At 35.5% G+C, this 19,788-nt stretch overlaps 1 protein-coding gene and 1 long non-coding RNA gene across 4 annotated transcripts in view; both read right to left on the bottom strand.

Annotated features, from left to right (window-relative positions):
- Positions 1 to 19,788, bottom strand: part of LOC117315062 — a 50,256-nt gene that overhangs the window by 8,093 nt on the left and 22,375 nt on the right. For 2 of the 3 annotated variants that reach the window (XM_033869201.1, XM_033869202.1), the window contains exons 2-4: positions 3,292 to 3,474; positions 2,660 to 2,789; positions 1,875 to 1,895 (exon numbers count right to left, since the gene is read on the bottom strand). In XM_033869201.1, coding sequence (XP_033725092.1) covers positions 1,875 to 1,895; positions 2,660 to 2,789; positions 3,292 to 3,474 — 334 coding nt within the window. The remainder of the gene's footprint in view (positions 1 to 1,874; positions 1,896 to 2,659; positions 2,790 to 3,291; positions 3,475 to 19,788) is intronic. The other variant, XM_033869204.1, reaches the window with a different exon arrangement.
- On the bottom strand, positions 13,740 to 17,939 carry LOC117315064. Its single transcript, XR_004529675.1, has 3 exons — positions 17,696 to 17,939; positions 17,539 to 17,591; positions 13,740 to 14,254 (listed from the first exon to the last, which is right to left on the bottom strand). It is a non-coding gene; the product is annotated as an uncharacterized LOC117315064 (long non-coding RNA).

The raw sequence follows: 19,788 nt of genomic DNA, 5'->3' as shown, positions 1-19,788 counted from the left end.
CGGTGAGTATCAGGTCCACATGCTGATCTGACCTATCTAAACACATGCAGGGAAAACAGTGATCAATTTTAAATTTTAGCGGTCATCATCATTTAGCAATTTTTTAACCATTTTTAGCAAGATAGAGTGCTAAAAATGATTTACCGCTAAAACGAAAAGAAATCAAGAGAAGTTGGAAAGGTCAAGGGTTACATAGGGTTAAATATATGATTAAAATTCTGGCTTAGTAATGTTAACTAAGATTAATCAGATACATGGCAGACATGTTTTCATATGCAGATTAATTCTTAAACATTTGAAATCTACAAATTCATCATAGGTATGACTGCATGGGTCTCTATATATATCATGGGAACATTCATGGTTTTGGAAAAAGTGGATTGAATTTTCCTATGTATAAATAATATGGCACTTCCTGAGAATTTCTTTCAGATTTTCGACAAAAACAAATATCTTAAAACTTCAGCCCATATTGATCCCTGGATAGAAATTCACCACAATCAATTAAGCAATCAAAAAAAATTAATTAAATACAAATACATTCATTAGAAAATTTAACCCCAGGTAATTTTTCAGTACAAGTATAAAAAAGAGAGTTATTTCCCTTAACATGTTACAGAGCACAGTCATACATGTAACATTTTCATATGAAATAATTTTTAATATACATGCATACCTTTCATTTCATATATGTACATCATAATGTTCATTGAACATTTGCCAACTTCTTTAAATATCTTAAGGCATAAATTCATGTGTTCACCATTGACTTTTAACATCAAATTGACATAAGACCAACAAAATATATATTAAGATGTATAGCATTACGATACTTGGGAGTAGATTATGAAAAAAAGATGTTGAGAAGGTTACTAAATACAAATTATTTGTACATTCAAATGGTTTGGAGGGGTGGGGTGGGGATGGAGAAGGGTGTGTTTGGGGGGGGAGGATCGAGGGATTAAGATAATTTGATGCAATTTAAGTTAAAACAAATGTTAGTTAATTACTCTAATGACTGTTACTGAGAAGCTATACCACAACCAAATAATGCATGGTAGTTTTAGTAAGTCTTTGATTGAATGCTATCAACATTACAGACTTTTAATATAGCTACAGAAATCTGCTACCCACAATTAAATCCAGATTTGACCTTCAGAGTTGGACAATCCTAAGGTCATACCAAACATAATATCTTCATCACTTGAATTTTCTTCTTATAAATTCCTTCACTTGTTGAATTCAAAATTCAAAATACTATTTTGATATTTTTTTTGTCCAAAGAACAAATTTTAGTTCATATTACACAAACGAGAGTAATTTCACAAACAGATACAGCTACTGTACGCCAAACATGGCCAGATGACCATATATGGTCAATCTATTGCAAATGGATTGATAATTTGTGAAATAAAAATTCCTCTGATTCACAAAGGAATATATTTAAAAAATCTGGGTTAATTATCAAATGTAAAAAAGTACATGGTCTATTTCTGTAGAAGAACTAAGGTGTTAATTCGAAAAAAAGAATATGGCTTGTATTTCAAATTGTCTATATGCTGACAAGCTTAACCCTTAAGTCCAATATGGTCATTAGGGGTGGAAGGGTTAATGCATAAATAACACAGCCCGACACCTTCTGTGAGTGTGGCATCTGTAAGCAGTGCTGCAACATATTACTCAATGACAGTGGAACCTTATCAATTTCCGGAATTATTTCCAGAAAAAAAAAATATTTCCAGTAATTTATATATAAAGTTCTGACATAGCTTCTATACATCCATGTCTGGAAAATTAGATTTCAGAATTATCAAAAATAAATAAATAAATAAAACAAAATAAAGGTTCCATTGTTTCTATAAATAACCTCTTACATTGGTTTCTTTTTGTCATCCCTGGAGGAGTACAAGGGAGATAATCAATGTCAATGTTTAAAGGGAGATAATAAGATAAAAGGGAGATAATAATACATAGGAAGGGATGTAACAAAATTGATACTGTATCCTGTTTTTGTACCATTGATGCTTAAAAAGTCATTGTCAAAATTTCTTATTAGATTTCTAAATAAAACAGACAATATAAATAGGTACAATTAGCAGAATAAGCAGAATTAGCAAAATTAGCAAACTCTCATCTTTGTGTGGCACAAGGCTTGAGGCCTTGAACTCTGAGAAAGGTCATAGGTCAGTGCCACATAGATATGCTTGATATATATACCTCCCTGTAAATCTGACCTGTTTAAATGACCTCTATGATAGGTCAAGGGTCATTGATGTACGTCTTACCAAACAGCCTTGACCTCTGAAAACCATATGATTACTATAGTTATAAGTAGTGACCTATAGCTAGTTGATAGTTTAAAGGTCAAAGGTCATTGAAGTCTTGCCAATCATCCTATCCCTAATAGCCATGATATATAACATGTACTTAGTTATATCATATCAGTGACCTTGATGATAATTTCAAGGTCAACCATATGTTATTATAAGTCACGTATTATTTCATGACCTCTGTTTCAGTATGTAGTCCTCTGACCTTGATGGTAGCTCAAAGGTCATAAGTCTCGTAAATCATACCTACCTCGACTTTATGATAATTTATTTTCTGACCTTGACGAAGGTCATACAGGTTTTTATCAATATCCGGGTTGTGTACTTACCTGTGTCTCCGACGGCTGTGCCGGTATATAACAAGGGAGATAATTAAGACAAGGCAGATCAGCAGCAGTATAATACATGATGAAGCAACACCTATAACTAACTTCTCATAAGTATTTAGTTCTCCTGTCCCTGGAAAAAAACCAAAAAAACAATAGACATTAGCATGTGTTTTATCAAAATATTTCGTATAAGCAGGAATATTTCTATAAACAAGGGGCCACATGGGCCTGTACTGATCATTTTCATGCTCTAGAATATCATAATTGGCCAAGATAAATTTTGCTAAATTTATAAGGCTCATTATCCTTATTCTACATATAACTTTGCTGTACTATATAATGGGATATGGGATGACCTTCGGGCAACATACATGTATGGGAGGCTTATTCAAATTTTAAAAAATCCTAGTTCCATGTACATGAACTAAATCTCATAACCTCATTTTCTATTTTTAAATCAAGATAAAATATTCCTAAAAGATAATAATTCCTCAAAATGTCAGTCTCTGCAGTTAAGAGTATACCAATCAGCACCTGATCATGACAATCAATTAATTTTCAATTAAGAGACAATTAATTTGTCTATTTATTAATCTTATGACACAAATAAAAGTATGAAAACAAATACTCACAGGCACATTTTGGTTGTGTGGTATCACTCCATTGGCTAGTGTTTAGACATGTGACATTTTGTGGACCAATCACACGGTGGCCAAATCGTTTACAGCCAATAGCAACAACCGTTCCTTCAGAAGTGTTGTAGGTACTGAGGTCAATCAGAACGTCTGTTACCTGGGCAATCACGTTGCAGGAAACTGTGAACAAAACAACACACATTTATATCTTAAATTGTTTTTACAAAACAACACACATTTATATCTTAAATTGTTTTTTACAAAGTGGTATCTATATACACTACTTTCAACAATGTGAGAGGACACACATATACAGTTTATATGGGAGGTGGGAGATCCAACGTCAGTGTAAACAGTTCAGTGTGGTTCTATATGTTACCCAGCCAACGGATTCCACAAGGAATACAATTAATTGCAAGAGTCGGCTATAAAGTTGAGTAGTCAAGGGGTAAAGATGACCATAACAAAGTCATGATGGGCGGATCAGCTTTAATCAGGACTTGACTAAAGCTGCTCCACCCAGCAAGACGTTGTTATGGTCATTTTTACCCTTTGACATACAATGTATACAGTTTGTACACGGAGAGAAACTTTCGAGGGGCACATTGTGTTGGTTGGCTTCAAAACAAATTAGCCAGAGACCTGTTGCTAAGTTACTGTAATAGCTAGGTTTCTGCACTGTGAACAGCTTGTCAAAAATATATTTTACTGGTGTAATATATAAGCCAAGGGGGAAAATGCAGTGTCTGCAAAAGAGAACTGCATGGTGTTTCATGCAACCAGGGTTGGATACCATGATTGAACATGAAAACAGAGGCAAAATGACACCAGTTTAATCATGAGGGTTTTCTGCTGGACTACGATACAATGTACCTACTTATGATCTATACCACACTGGAAACACTGTGGTAAATTGGCAGCTACATATAATCATTAGGGTTTTTCTGCTGGCTTTGTGGTATCAATCCCCTGTGTACATGTACTATAGTTTTGATAAATGTGTGGCATCCATCACCTGTGCACTATAGCTTTGATACAACGTACTGAATACAATCGATTAGTATCGGTCGAAATCCAATAAAACTACTTCTGCTGTTTCTGCTTTGCAGGCTCTCAACAAAAACCTTCACTACCAAATCAAAGTGAAATCTATAAATATTAAAACAATTACGTAATGATGGTGAAGCTATACCTGGGAGTCTGAGAGGATTGGCACTCAAACGAAAACCAAAACGACTCCAGGTATGGAGCAATCTGCTCAACCACATCTTCCTGTAAGATGTGTACAACAGTATTTTGTATGAAAGTAGGTCAAGGTCATTTAATACGGAACTAACTTTTCTGTCTGTTAAACAAGTAGGTCAAAGTCATTTGATTAAACTAACTTTTTTGTCTTGTTATCCAAGCATGCTAATATCAAGACCCTTGGCCACTTGGTTATTGCACATTTGTTCACCCTTTCAAATTGTATGACCATATTGGACTTAATTCATATGATGAATGAATGGCAGAGTCTACTAAAGTGTCTTAGGGTTGAAAGGGTTAAGATCTTAACGCATTTCACACCTGTGACCTTGAAAAAAGGTCAAGGCTATTTATATTTAAATCAAATTTAGTAGCCTTTCATCCTTATAATCATGCTACTTGCCCAATATGAATGACTCAGGATGGACATCGTGGTTAAGTGAGATATGAAGCTGTTAACACCTGTGACCTTGAAAGTAGGTCAAGGTTGACATTTATTTGAACAACTCTGGTAGCTTATCATAAAAGCATGCTACTAATGCCCAATATCATGACTATGGACCTCTTGGTTATTGAGAAGAAGTCAAAAATGTAAATTATTTAAGACTCACTGCATGATACTGGACAAAAAGCAATATGTCAGTATTATACATGATATGAAGTCTCTATGGTAAGTTCAAAGTCTAATGGGCTATCTAATGCATAAGGAAAATATAAGATTTCAGAATTTATATAAATTAAATACAAAACGTGACCACCCAAATTCTTCTACCAAAATATGTGACGTATTATCTACGTAATTGTGAAGGATGGCTGAGAAAGTAAATTATATTGCTAGCTGTTTTGATCAATAAAATATAAACATTTGAATATTTTTATTGTTCAAATAAAGAAAGGATGGTTTGTAGTATTTTAGAATGAATGAGACATTTGTTTCTGTTCAGTGAACCATGGTAAGATTGATGTAGGAGGTCGTTAATTACCATCAATCATTTGTATGAGGTTGTATGTACATTAAATTTAATTCATGAAATATTTCTACCTGGTTGAAGCGCTGTAGTATATGTATAACAATATACCAGATAATACTATATCAGTATTTCAGAATGAAACATACAAGTTTTACAGGTTTAAATTGGAATAAAAACTTAAATTTGAACTAGCTTAGCACTACAAACTCCATGTCATGTATTCCTGGACTCTACAGAGAGTGATCGAAAGTGGAGGACGACTCCATGATGTTGTAAATTGATCATTTACATAATATATATATATTTCATTTCATATGACACGTACTGTATAAAATCGTCATGCAGTTTTCATTTCTGTGAATAAAGGTTTGCAAAAACAAAACTCTCTAAGGCTCAATAGTTTTATTAAATCTCATTTGAAATGAAAATTCATATTTCAAGATAATTTTCAACAAGTAACAAAGAAAACTAACATTTTGACATTAAATTTCTAAGTTAAAATACAAATAAGAAAATCAAACAGAGACAACCATTCTGTTGCATAATTTTCTTTTACATCATATGATGTAACCTCATGACATGACATCATGTCCATAATATGACATCACAATCAATATCAGGCTGGCCTAACCAAGAAAAATTATTGCATGAATTACATAAATAAACATCACAATGGTCAATTCACTTTGGATAGCACGTGGATTATCAAATATTCCTCTGTTACCTGAGGCAGCTATATACATATTATGTAGGTGGAATACTTGGTGTAATTTATGAGTTGTATGACTGTTTAACACAACTGTGATGGATGGGACACACGCCACATCGTAGTAAATCCGTGAATTAAAATACATTATAAATATACATGTTAATATGTAAATGTAAACTTTATTTATTTTACAACCAGTTGCAACACAAGCTTAATTATATCAATCACGCTTGTTTGCCTGGATGGAAGCGCGCGAGGGGTCTTCCTGTGGGAGGAAACCGGAGTACCCAGGGAAAAACCCACGTGGTCGGACATGTAACCCCTACCTGTCACGTCCGATCGGGGAATCGAACCCCGGCCACCTAGGTGAAAGGCAAGTGTGTTACCACTGTGCCACCCGACCCTATGTTGATATGATTAACTGTATATTTATCTTGACTTAAAACAAAATGTGTAAGCAGTGTCTATCGGTATATAGGATACCCATATATAACTAAATATGTTACGTCACTAGGTGAAGTTCCGTTCTTACAGACCTAATATTCCGACAACTTTAATTTTGACCCAGACTGTATTTATTTCTCAGCAGAGGCAACCATGTGATGTTACAAATTTAGTAATAATTTCAACACTTACTACAATTGCAAACATTAATTTACACTTTTTCAGTTTTACCTTTGAACATTGCAATATTTTTCATTAAATATATATACAGTGTATGCATAATTAGGCGGACCTTATCTGACAGCTGAAATCACGACCTTGGCGGGTGTCAACATGTAGCCTGTGTCTTTACATTTATGTATATGTATTACTTATTAGATTTTGTATATTGTTTTTTTAATATGTGCTAGGGTAATTATGATTTATGTACGATGATAGAATGATTTAAATGAATATTAATGTAACCCTGGTAAATACAAGCCGCTATATACTGCTTGGCTAGAGAAATCTTCTCCTTAATTAGCTTGATCGGTTGAGCGTAAGACTAGGAAAAAAGCAAGATGTACATGTACTAGATTTGAGACCTAGCGGAGGCAGTGATTTAAATTAAATTAATCTTGTGCTCTTTTACATTGGCGACTAAGTTGGGATTCATGAATGATGCTCATTGCTACTTGTGAAAGCGTCACATATTGGCAGTTAACCCTGGATAAGTTATATAACATGAAGACAAGTTCTTCCCTGGAGGGGGGGGGAGTATATTGTCCCTGGTAAATATACTAGCTGCAATATACGCTTGGCTAGAGAGATGTATGTAAGCCAGAGGTCCTGGGTTTGATCCCTGCAAGCAGAGGCAGTGATTTAAATACAATTAATCCTGCACTCTCTTACATTGGTGCCCACGCTCAGGGACTCAGGAATTATACTCGTCACTGCTTGTGAAAGCATCGCTGTTACCTCCGGATAACTCGAGGACAAGTTATTCCTGGAGGGGGAATATATATATATATGTAACCCTGGTATAAATACTAGCCACAATATACCATGCATGAGAGAGCTAGATCTCTAGCTCGAGGTCCAGGGTTTGATCACAATTTACCCTGCTCTCTATTACAATAAAATGCGAAAATTTATTTTACAACAATTGTGAAACAAGTTGTATTAACTTATATTAATAACGCTTGTTGGCCCAGATGGAAGTGTGTGAGGGGTCTTATTGTGGGGGAAAACGGAATACCCGGGGAAACCAACATGGTCGGGCAGGCTTTCAATCAGACTTGCATGCATAACTGGAGACCAAGGGGAACCTTTACATTCAAATTTGAGAATGACCCCCCAATAAAGCATTTAGTATTTTAACAAATTGTTAATGAAGTTTTGTTTTGATTGTCGAAATCCAGGATGGCTGCCTGTTGGCCATGTTGTTGTCAGGTTGGTCCTTTACATAACAAGATATTAAAGGGCAACCTATATATGAAATATGAGAACTAGCAGTAACAAACTTCAACTGTCAAAATACAAAAATATGGTCGCCTGTTGGCCATATAGTTCCCTAATTATATAACTGTCCAGAAATGCAATATGCACAACTAGGGACAAAGGGAAACCCATATGTGAAATTTGAGAAAAATCCCTTCAGTGCTTTTTGAAATCTAACAATCTTTTCATTGCCAAATCCAAGATGGCTGCCTGTCGGCCATGTTGTTTTCCGATTGGTCCCAAAATGCAACATGCACAACTAGGGATGGAAGAGAACTTATATATGAAATTTGAGAAAGATTCCCTAGTACTTCTGAGAAATAGCGATAACAAGAAGATGAAGAGATGAAGGCACAGAAGGAAAGCAGGATGGACGGTGGATGGACCAAACATGTACCCCACAGAGCGATTTGAATATTGTTTAAAGTAGGAATAATGAATACATTTTTGTTATAATTATTATCTGAAATCAAATAGGTGTGTTTCTGGGAATTTTTCAGATATACATGTACAGAAACTTCTACCTTGAAACTCAGTTATAACTTAGACTTGGATAACTCTAAGTATTTTTACGATCCCGACGACTTAGAGTAAACAAGGTTTTACTACATGTTTATATGTTAAGGTGTAAATTAGAACGCCCCACCCCTCCCAAGAAAAACACAATGAATGCTGCTTTGTTATACAGGAGCTGTCGTAAAATCACATAAAACAAAATTATATAATAATAATGCAAATTTTTTTTTAAATATATGCATTGTAATTATTCGTTATCATGTACATGCCCGAAGTCTTTTCTTGGTATAAATGTTGATTCATTATCCTGCTTTAATGATTAATCATAAGTCTACTTGTTGTTTTTTGCCATTAAGTCATTAAGTTGTGCCCCCCTCCCCCTGCTTATTATTGGATAAATAATTAATTATGCACAATCATAAAACATTGGTAATTTTGATGTGTTAAATAACATGCCTTTATGAAATCAAACGATGCATGACATTTAATTTATCAATTTGAAACCATTCATCATACACTCAGATCTCTGTTAATTTCATCTGAATTTGAAATTCAAACATGATAAAACAAGTTTTCTCCAAAACATGTATATGTAGACCTTATATATTATGACCACTAAAATATTAACTGTGTTAAACAATTATAGAATTTAGATCAGGTTGACACAATTATAATAAATGGTAAAAAAAAATAAATTAAAGCAGCTTTTAAAAGATTTTTAACAATGAATATAGGAAAAGATCATAGACTTAACAGCTATATATTACAAAAAAAATATCATCACCCAATACATGTCGGGGATTGTTGACATATAATTTGTTTTTTGTTTACAGGTTGTGTGATCCGTCCTGACCTGTAGCCCTGTCTAAGCTTTGTACTGACACGTTGACATATCTCCACAGACAGTTAAAACAGGATCACTATTTCTGTCAAAATAACCTTAATGCTTCATAGATTTGATGAATGAATCCGAACATCATACATGTACTTGTGTTTTGTATACAGGGCAGAAATCTCTCCGTGATCTGAAAGGAAAAGTTCATATATGCTTGTATCTCTCGCAATATTCACGCTTTGCACTCCATCCGAGTGTGCCGTCGCTCCGCCTAATACAAGGGGACGCACTGCACCCTCCAAATCGGCCAATCTTCTCCACGGTGGATATTTTCTTAAAACTAGAAATATGTTTCATTGAACAAGTTTTCCCCTCTTGATAGATAGTTCCTAACGGTCAGGTATCGATATATCAGTACTATAAAGTATATTAGGGCCAATTTTTTTTTAGCAAAAACAGGTAAAAACGAAGCAAAATGAAACAAAATATACTGGTACATATTCACGCATAGCTGTTTTAGATCAAACAAGTGGCTATATGCAGATGGTTACTAAAATTTTGTGATACAGACCAAGAAATTGTTAATTAGCTGAAAACCTTGTATATATGTTAACAGTTTTGCAAAGAATTTTTAGACTTGTTATGCTGTTATAAAAAATTCTCTTGTAGGTTGTAGATCAAAGCAATCTTATAAAGTGTTAACGGTAAATGGTTCAATTGCACCCGATGCATCGAGGCTGGTCCTCACACTTCAATAAGTAGGAATACATTACATTGCATGTATGGCAGGCACAGACAAGGAGAGAAATGAACTTATATAAAATGCAAAACAAGTTATTTAAACAATACTCAATATCAAGATGATTTTTTTTACATTTTTTGTATGGCACAGGCAAAGCAAGGAGAGACACAGAACTATAAAACGTAAAATTAAGTCAATCACAGAAACATCTTACTTAAACAATACCCAATATCAAGATATTTTTAAAATCTTTACTTAGTTTTGAGAGATATCTTAATCTCTATATATATTTACACCAGAATAGCCGGGTTGTTTCATCAATATCTACTTTTATTTGGGGCACTTAAAACTAAAACAAAGGTAGTCAGCAGGGTTCAGTCTTAACCATACCCTTGTCTCTCAAACTTTTACCTGAGGAGTGATATAGGAATGTTAAAGGCCGAGATATCGTATCACTAACTATACAGAAACTTTCTGTGTCAACAACACTAGCCAAAAGTGACCTCAAACGGACACACCCATACACATCATAATTGTTTTCTCTCTACAGCCATAACCAAACCCGGGGGAAAAGAATTTAGAGTTTTGCAACTGTGTATGTATTCAGAACACTATTTCTGTGTCCTTTTTTTTCCAATCAAAAAAACATCATACAAGAGTTAATTAAATTTATTTCCATTACCTGTGTGATCACAAGTGCCTGGAGCATATGTGCATTCAAATCAGGATTAAAATTTCAAAATTGTTTTTGGAAGATAAATTACTGTTTAGTCTTTTTAATGTACAGGTTATCGTCTATCATTTGTAAGCATCCTCAGACTAAATATACTGATATATAGGCTTATATATTTGGTGGTGGTGTATAAAACACTTCTAAGCTGACTTTGAAGGCCATGATCACATATTCTATGTCTTTTTAGGTAGACAACACACTGCATTTCTTAAGTGTAAAGTAATCTATTTGTCTTCATTTTGTTTGATAAGAAATGCGAGTATACATTTATCAAACGAATTTCTCCAACATGGAAACACAAACAGGGCATAGCTGGTTCTAATACTAGTTACCCTGTGTGTACGTAATCATATATATAAGCACAGGGACCTCACACAATTTGCAATTAATGATCCATTTTAGTTGTATATCTTGTAATACCATTATTGGACAATGGACTGGAATTTTGTGCCAAGTTCCTGTGTAATACTTATGTAACGATCAAAGAAATATATATATATATATAGGTCTCTAGTTACCGTATAGTTGTACCCTTCAGTTAAACATGACTCTGATACTGCTATAGATACACATTATGTATATTCGTACCCTTCAGTCGAACATTGGTTTATTTTTGTTTAACATCCTATTAACAGTCAGGGTCATTTAAGGATGTGCCAGGTTTTGAGGTGGAGGAAAGCCGGAGTACCCGGAGAAAAACCACCGGCCTCCTAACGGTCAGTACCTGCCAACTGTCCCACGTAGGTTTCAAATTCGCAATTGACCCAGAGGTGGAGGGCTAGTGATAAAGTGTCGGGACACCTAAACCACCTGGCCACTGCGACCCTCTTAGTCAGGACATGACTTGCCTTTCACACACAGGTAATTTGCTGTTATGTATACAACATAATTACACTCCCATCTATACAATACATTTCCACTTCCTCTTGATTATAGCCGTAATTAATATGACATAACTACGAATACTACTCACCAAAGAAAAGAAATATTTCTTATTGATTCACAGCCTGGTTAACTTACAATCATCAAAATTCTGTTGTTGTTTTACCTCCCATACAAAGGTTTCAATATTTTTTATATGTTGCATATCAATATTGTTATTTACAACACTAATCATGTTTACAAAGTTATTAATTTTGATATTTTGAATAAAAATATTTGGGGGGAAAAAAGCAGAATTTTTTTCATCCAAGTTGACGATACGGTAAAAAATGTGGCCTGTAGCGATTAACCCTATAGATAAAGTGATTATAGGTTTGTGTACCGCGGTCATTTCAGCGGTCATTTCATCAGTCCCTCGAAGGCAGTAGACGTCTGACTAATTATATCTACTGTACCTGTCCAAGTTTACATATACATATATACTTACCTGGATAGAATGTATATATATATATAGGTCACCTGCTGTGGACCCCAAAGGCAAATTACTATGTCAAAACTCATCTTCATGTTTTCATAATTAATATGTTGACTGTATACAGATATAATTGACATTTACCTTACATATATAGATGTAGGTACATGTATGTAGGTACTTACTGAACCAGCTTGTTTAATATTATAAAGATATGCATGTGCTTTTCTGGTTTATAAATTCAAATGTTCGACCATGCTGATCAGGGAATGAGGATTCATGCTGTTGCATGGACACATATTTTTTTTTCTATTTTTTTATTGACTATATGTATGTTGTATCCCCCCTCCTCTCTCTCTCTCTCATTCTTTCTGTTATATACTTTTTCTTTCTCATTTTGATCCGCTTCACCTTTCCCTATCTTTCTATCCTATCATCTTACTCTCTCCCTCTATGTGTGTCACCTGTCCCTATCTTTCTATCCTATCATCTTACTCTCTCCCTCTATGTGTGTCACCTGTCCCTATCTTTCTATCCTATCATCTTACTCTCTCCCTCTATGTGTGTCACCTGTCCCTATCTTTCTATCCTATCATCTTACTCTCTCCCTCTATGTGTGTCACCTGTCCCTATCTTTCTATCCTATCATCTTACTCTCTCCCTCTATGTGTGTCACCTGTCCCTATCTTTCTATCCTATCATCTTACTCTCTCCCTCTATGTGTGTCACCTGTCCCTATCTTTCTATCCTATCATCTTACTCTCTCCCTCTATGTGTGTCACCTTTCCCAATCTTTCTATCCTATCATCTTACTCTCTCCCTCTATGTGTGTCACCTGTCCCTATCTTTCTATCCTATCATCTTACTCTCTCCCTCTATGTGTGTCACCTGTCCCTATCTTTCTATCCTATCATCTTACTCTCTCCCTCTATGTGTGTCACCTGTCCCTATCTTTCTATCCTATCATCTTACTCTCTCCCTCTGTGTGTCACCTGTCCCTATCTTTCTATCCTATCATCTTACTCTCTCCCTCTGTGTGTCACCTGTCCCAATCTTTCTATCCTATCATCTTACTCTCTCCCTCTATGTGTGTCACCTGTCCCTATCTGTCTATCCTATCATCTTACTCTCTCCCTCTATGTGTGTCACCTGTCCCTATCTTTCTATCCTATCATCTCACTCTCTCCCTGTGTGTCACCTGTCTCTATCTTTCTATCCTATCATCTTACTCTCTCCCTCTGTGTGTCACCTGTCCCTATCTTTCTATCCTATCATCTTACTCTCTCCCTCTATGTGTTTCACCTGTCCCTATCTTTCTATACTATCATCTTACTCATTCCCTCTATGAGTGTCGCCTGTCCATCTGTCTATCCTATCATCTTACTCTCTCCCTCTATGTGTGTCACCTGTCCCGATCTTTCTATCCTATCATCTTACTCTCTCCCTCTATATGTCACCTGTCCCTATCTTTATATCCTATCATCTTACTCTCTCCCTCTATGTGTCACCTGTCCCGATCTTTCTATCCTATCATCTTACTCTCTCCCTCTATGTGTGTCACCTGTCCCGATCTTTCTATCCTATCATCTTACTCTCTCCCTCTATGTGTGTCACCTGTCCCTATCTTTCTATCCTATCATCTTACTCTCTCCCTCTATGTGTGTCACCTGTCCCTATCTTTCTATCCTATCATCTTACTCTCTCCCTCTATGTGTGTCACCTGTCCCTATCTTTCTATCCTATCATCTTACTCTCTCCCTCTATGTGTGTCACCTGTCCCTATCTTTCTATCCTATCATCTTACTCTCTCCCTCTATGTGTGTCACCTGTCCCTATCTTTCTATCCTATCATCTTACTCTCTCCCTCTATGTGTGTCACCTGTCCCTATCTTTCTATCCTATCATCTTACTCTCTCCCTCTATGTGTGTCACCTGTCCCTATCTTTCTATCCTATCATCTTACTCAATTCAATTCAATTCAATTTTTATTCCAGGGGCCTTACAGCCCAAAGGTTTACATAGTTAATTGACATTAATGAACATGTTGTAATAAACATAATTTCACATTTGGAGAGTGATCGATTGCGACGTAAACACAATTTTAAATATATGTTCTTATTAATTATATAAGTATTCTTTGAGTCAAAGTATTACACAAATATTGTGAAAGACACCGATATGTATACTTTGCATATAGATAGATATTTATGTGTACAGTCTGCAGTACTTGTTGTTCCGACTGGAATAAACATTACATCAATACATCTCAATAGAAATGAAATATAATATTTGAAACGAACACAACAAGTATTTACTTATAATGCTTCTGACCTTCGTTTATATGCAAAATGAATAAATTTTCCAAGATTACTTAACTCTTTGACATTTTTCACACTCATGAGTTGAATAAGTTTTAAAATGCTAGGTCTACGATAATAGTATGGTTTCAAATATTTAGTACGTAAGTCTATGTAAAAAGAACATTTTAAAATAAAATGGAACTCATCCTCAATATCAATATTATTGCATAATGTACATCTCCTATTTTCTCTTGTTACATTCCTGTATCTTCCACTCTCTATATTTAGTTGATGCGACGATAATCTAATTTTTGATATGCACTTCTTGTATCGGTGATCGATAGGTTTCCTTAAATAAAATTGCAAGCCAAAATTGTCTATCAAATGTTGATATAAATAACCTTTTGGAGAGTTTCGAATATTACATAGCAGTTCTTGAATATGAATTTCTTGGAATTTGCTTTCGATTAATTTGTAAGTAATTTTACTTTCAAAAGTGCTGTTCCATAAATACCCTAATCCTAGTTTTTCTAGTTCTAGTTTAATATTCACTATCCACTCATCATTATTTAGTAACCTGTGTTCATAGCATGCTCTCAACACACAGTTATCAATATCTTTAATTTTAGTCCAGTATTTCAAAATTTTCAATTTTCTAACTATATACATAGGTAATCTGCCTAATTCAAAATAAACTAAATCGTGACTAGTACTTTTCGAAACGCCTAGACTTTTTTTACAAAACAGTGAGTGTACTTTTTCAACCTCGGTAGCTTTGTGAAAGCCCCACACTTCACTAGCATAACTTAAAACACTGGTAACGTAGGTATCAAAAACTGAACATATCGTTTCTATATTAAAATAATGGTTTTTCATTTTATTCATAAGTCTGAAATACGCTTTTCTCCCCTTTTCTGCGGCATGTTGCTGTGTTTTATTAAATTTGCCATTATAGTTAAAAAGCATACCAAGGTAGTTAAATTCGTTCACAACTTCAATTTCTACCTTATTATAAAACCATTTCTCATCTTCTTTTAAGCGTCCACCATTCCGAAATATTACAATTTTTGTTTTCTGAACATTAAGTTTGAGTTTCCATTTATCATTATATGTAAACATTGCATCGAGCATTGATTGCAAAGCGCTCGGTGATTCTGCAATTAGAACCGAGTCATCGGCGTACATTAATAAAAATATAGATATCATACCCAATTCAACAGATGGACAGTTTTCATTGATGAAGTTGGTTTCACAATCATTTACGAAAAGACTATACAAAATTGGCGATAAAATTTCCCCTTGAAAGAGACCGATTCTGTTGGGGAAATACTCTGAAATGCGGCCATTATATTTTACACGAGATTTGACATTATCATACAATGATTTTATTATCTTTAGTAACTTCCCTTGGATTCCTTGTCTAATTAACTTACTCCATAAGCTGCTTCTATCTATGAGGTCAAAGGCTTTTTTATAATCAACAAAACAACAATATAATCTTCGCTTATTTTTTAAAGTTCTACTAATTAATGACTGGAGTGCAAATATTGCATCTATAGTTGAACAACCCTCTTTGAAACCGAATTGAGCGTCAGAAATAACGTTATTGTCTTTATCCCATTTCATAAGTCTTCTATTAAGAACAGGTGTAAATAATTTACCTATACAACTGACCAAAGTTATGCCTCTATAATTACCTGTGTCATTAACATCACCTTTTTTATAGATTGGAATTATACAACCACGTGACCACATTTCTGGGAAAAATCCGGAATCAAACAATTTTCCAAAAAGTTTTGTAATGCAAGGAAGTAAAACTTCTTCAAAATCTAAAAATAATTCATTAAACATAAAATCTTCGCTACAACTTTTATCACGCTTTAGCTTACGAATGGCTATATGTACTTCATCTTCTGTAATTGGCTTATCTAGTTCTTCGAAAACAGCCGACTCTACATTTTCGGATACCATACTTGAATTCTCAGTTTCGTTAATATTACTTTCTCCCATGTTTTTGAAATGTTCGACAAAACCTTCTAGATTTATATTTGACTTTGGTTTACTATTTCGACTCTTTGAAAAGTATTTGTAAAACATTTTTGGGTTCGACTTTCTTAAATACTCTACCATATCACCTTCTTGATGCTTGTATTGTCTTTTTAATCTCGATTCTAGTTTCTTATACTGAGATTTTTTCCTTACGAGATTAGTATGATTTTCAGCCGAATGATGTTTATTAAATTCAGACAAAGCCCTTTTATAATCCAAATATCTACGTTTACACTGTTCAGTGAACCATGGTTTATCGTCTGTTTTATTTTTATTCTTATCTGAATTATAGATTACATTATCTTTTGCCGTCTTTACATCACAATTTGGTAAAACTACTCCATTAATAATGTCACAAAAGGTCGTGATGCAGTTATCAACGTCTTCTCTAGTGTTAAAAGGCATGTTACAAGCATCCATAAGGTGTTCAGTTACAGTATTTAGTCCATTCGATAATTCATCAGTATTTTCCTTGTTCCATCTAACACTTGTGAAACGTTTCCCTGTACATGGTTCGTTATGATTTATATCATTCGAACAAGATTTATCATCATTACTTGCGTTAAAATGACTACAATCCAGACTAAATGACAATGGCGAGTGGTCAGACAAAGTATTAAACTCACCAGTAGAAAATGTTTGAACACATGAAATAAATTCACAATCAACAAGTAAATAATCAATCAAACTAGTGCCATTGTTGCTAAAAAATGTGAATTTCCCTTCTTTATCTCCTGAGTGACGCCCTCTATGTGTGTCACCTGTCCCTATCTTTCTATCCTATCATCTTACCCTCTCCCTCTATGTGTGTCACCTGTCCCTATCTTTCTATCCTATCATCTTACCCTCTCCCTCTATGTGTGTCACCTGTCCCTATCTTTCTATCCTATCATCTTACTCTCTCCCTCTATGTGTGTCACCTGTCCCTATCTTTCTATCCTATCATCTTGCTCTCTCCCTCTATGTGTATCACCTGTCCCTATCTTTCTATCCTATCATCTTACTCTCTCTCCCTGTGTGTCACCTGTCCCTATCTTTCTATCCTATCATCTTACTCTCTCCCTCTATGTGTGTCACCTGTCCCTATCTTTCTATCCTATCATCTTACTCTCTCCCTCTATGTGTGTCACCTGTCCCTATCTTTCTATCCTATCATCTTACTCTCTCCCTCTATGTGTGTCACCTGTCCCTATCTTTCTATCCTATCATCTTACTCTCTCCCTCTATGTGTGTCACCTGTCCCTATCTTTCTATCCTATCATCTTGCTCTCTCCCTCTATGTGTATCACCTGTCCCTATCTTTCTATCCTATCATCTTACTCTCTCTCCCTGTGTGTCACCTGTCCTTATCTTTCTATCCTATCATCTTACTCTCTCCCTCTATGTGTGTCACCTGTCCCTATCTTTCTATCCTATCATCTTACTCTCTCCCTCTATGTGTGTCACCTGTCCCTATCTGTCTATCCTATCATCTTACTCTCTCCCTCTGTGTGTCACCTGTCCCTATCTGTCTATCCTATCATCTTACTCTCTCCCTCTATGTGTATCACCTGTCCCTATCTTTCTATCCTATCATCTTACTCTCTCCCTCTGTGTGTCACCTGTCCCTATCTTTCTATCCTATCATCTTACTCTCTCCCTCTGTGTCACCTGTCCCTATCTTTCTATCCTATCATCTTACTCTCTCCCTCTATGTGCGTCACCTGTCCCTATCTTTCTATCCTATCATCTTACTCTCTCCCTCTATGTGTGTCACCTGTCCCTATCTTTCTATCCTATCATCTTGCTCTCTCCCTCTATGTGTATCACCTGTCCCTATCTTTCTATCCTATCATCTTACTCTCTCTCCCTGTGTGTCACCTGTCCCTATCTTTCTATCCTATCATCTTACTCTCTCCCTCTATGTGTGTCACCTGTCCCTATCTTTCTATCCTATCATCTTACTCTCTCCCTCTATGTGTGTCACCTGTCCCTATCTGTCTATCCTATCATCTTACTCTCTCCCTCTGTGTGTCACCTGTCCCTATCTGTCTATCCTATCATCTTACTCTCTCCCTCTATGTGTGTCACCTGTCCCTATCTGTCTATCCTATCATCTTACTCTCTCCCTCTGTGTGTCACCTGTCCCTATCTGTCTATCCTATCATCTTACTCTCTCCCTCTATGTGTATCACCTGTCCCTATCTTTCTATCCTATCATCTTACTCTCTCCCTCTGTGTGTCACCTGTCCCTATCTTTCTATCCTATCATCTTACTCTCTCCCTCTGTGTCACCTGTCCCTATCTTTCTATCCTATCATCTTACTCTCTCCCTCTATGTGCGTCACCTGTCCCTATCTTTCTATCCTATCATCTTACTCTCTCCCTCTATGTGTGTCACCTGTCCCTATCTTTCTATCCTATCATCTTGCTCTCTCCCTCTATGTGTATCACCTGTCCCTATCTTTCTATCCTATCATCTTACTCTCTCTCCCTGTGTGTCACCTGTCCCTATCTTTCTATCCTATCATCTTACTCTCTCCCTCTATGTGTGTCACCTGTCCCTATCTTTCTATCCTATCATCTTACTCTCTCCCTCTATGTGTGTCACCTGTCCCTATCTGTCTATCCTATCATCTTACTCTCTCCCTCTGTGTGTCACCTGTCCCTATCTGTCTATCCTATCATCTTACTCTCTCCCTCTATGTGTGTCACCTGTCCCTATCTTTCTATCCTATCATCTTACTCTCTCCCTCAATGTGTGTCACCTGTCCCTATCTTTCTATCCTATCATCTTACTCTCTCTCCCTGTGTGTCATCTGTCCCTATCTTTATATCCTATAATCTTACTCTCTCCCTCTGTGTGTCACCTGTCCCTATCTTTCTATCCTATCATCTTACTCTCTCCCTCAATGTGTGTCACCTGTCCCTATCTTTCTATCCTATCATCTTACTCAATTCAATTCAATTCAATTTTTATTCCAGGGGCCTTACAGCCCAAAGGTTTACATAGTTAATTGACATTAATGAACATGTTGTAATAAACATAATTTCACATTTGGAGAGTGATCGATTGCGACGTAAACACAATTTTAAATATATGTTCTTATTAATTAAGTAAGTATTCTTTGAGTCAAA

Source organism: Pecten maximus, chromosome 17 (assembly GCF_902652985.1).
Source record: "Pecten maximus chromosome 17, xPecMax1.1, whole genome shotgun sequence".
Lineage (NCBI taxonomy): Eukaryota > Metazoa > Mollusca > Bivalvia > Pectinida > Pectinidae > Pecten > Pecten maximus.
Note: the sequence above shows the minus strand (reverse complement) of the source record. Positions and strands in the feature narration are given on the sequence as shown.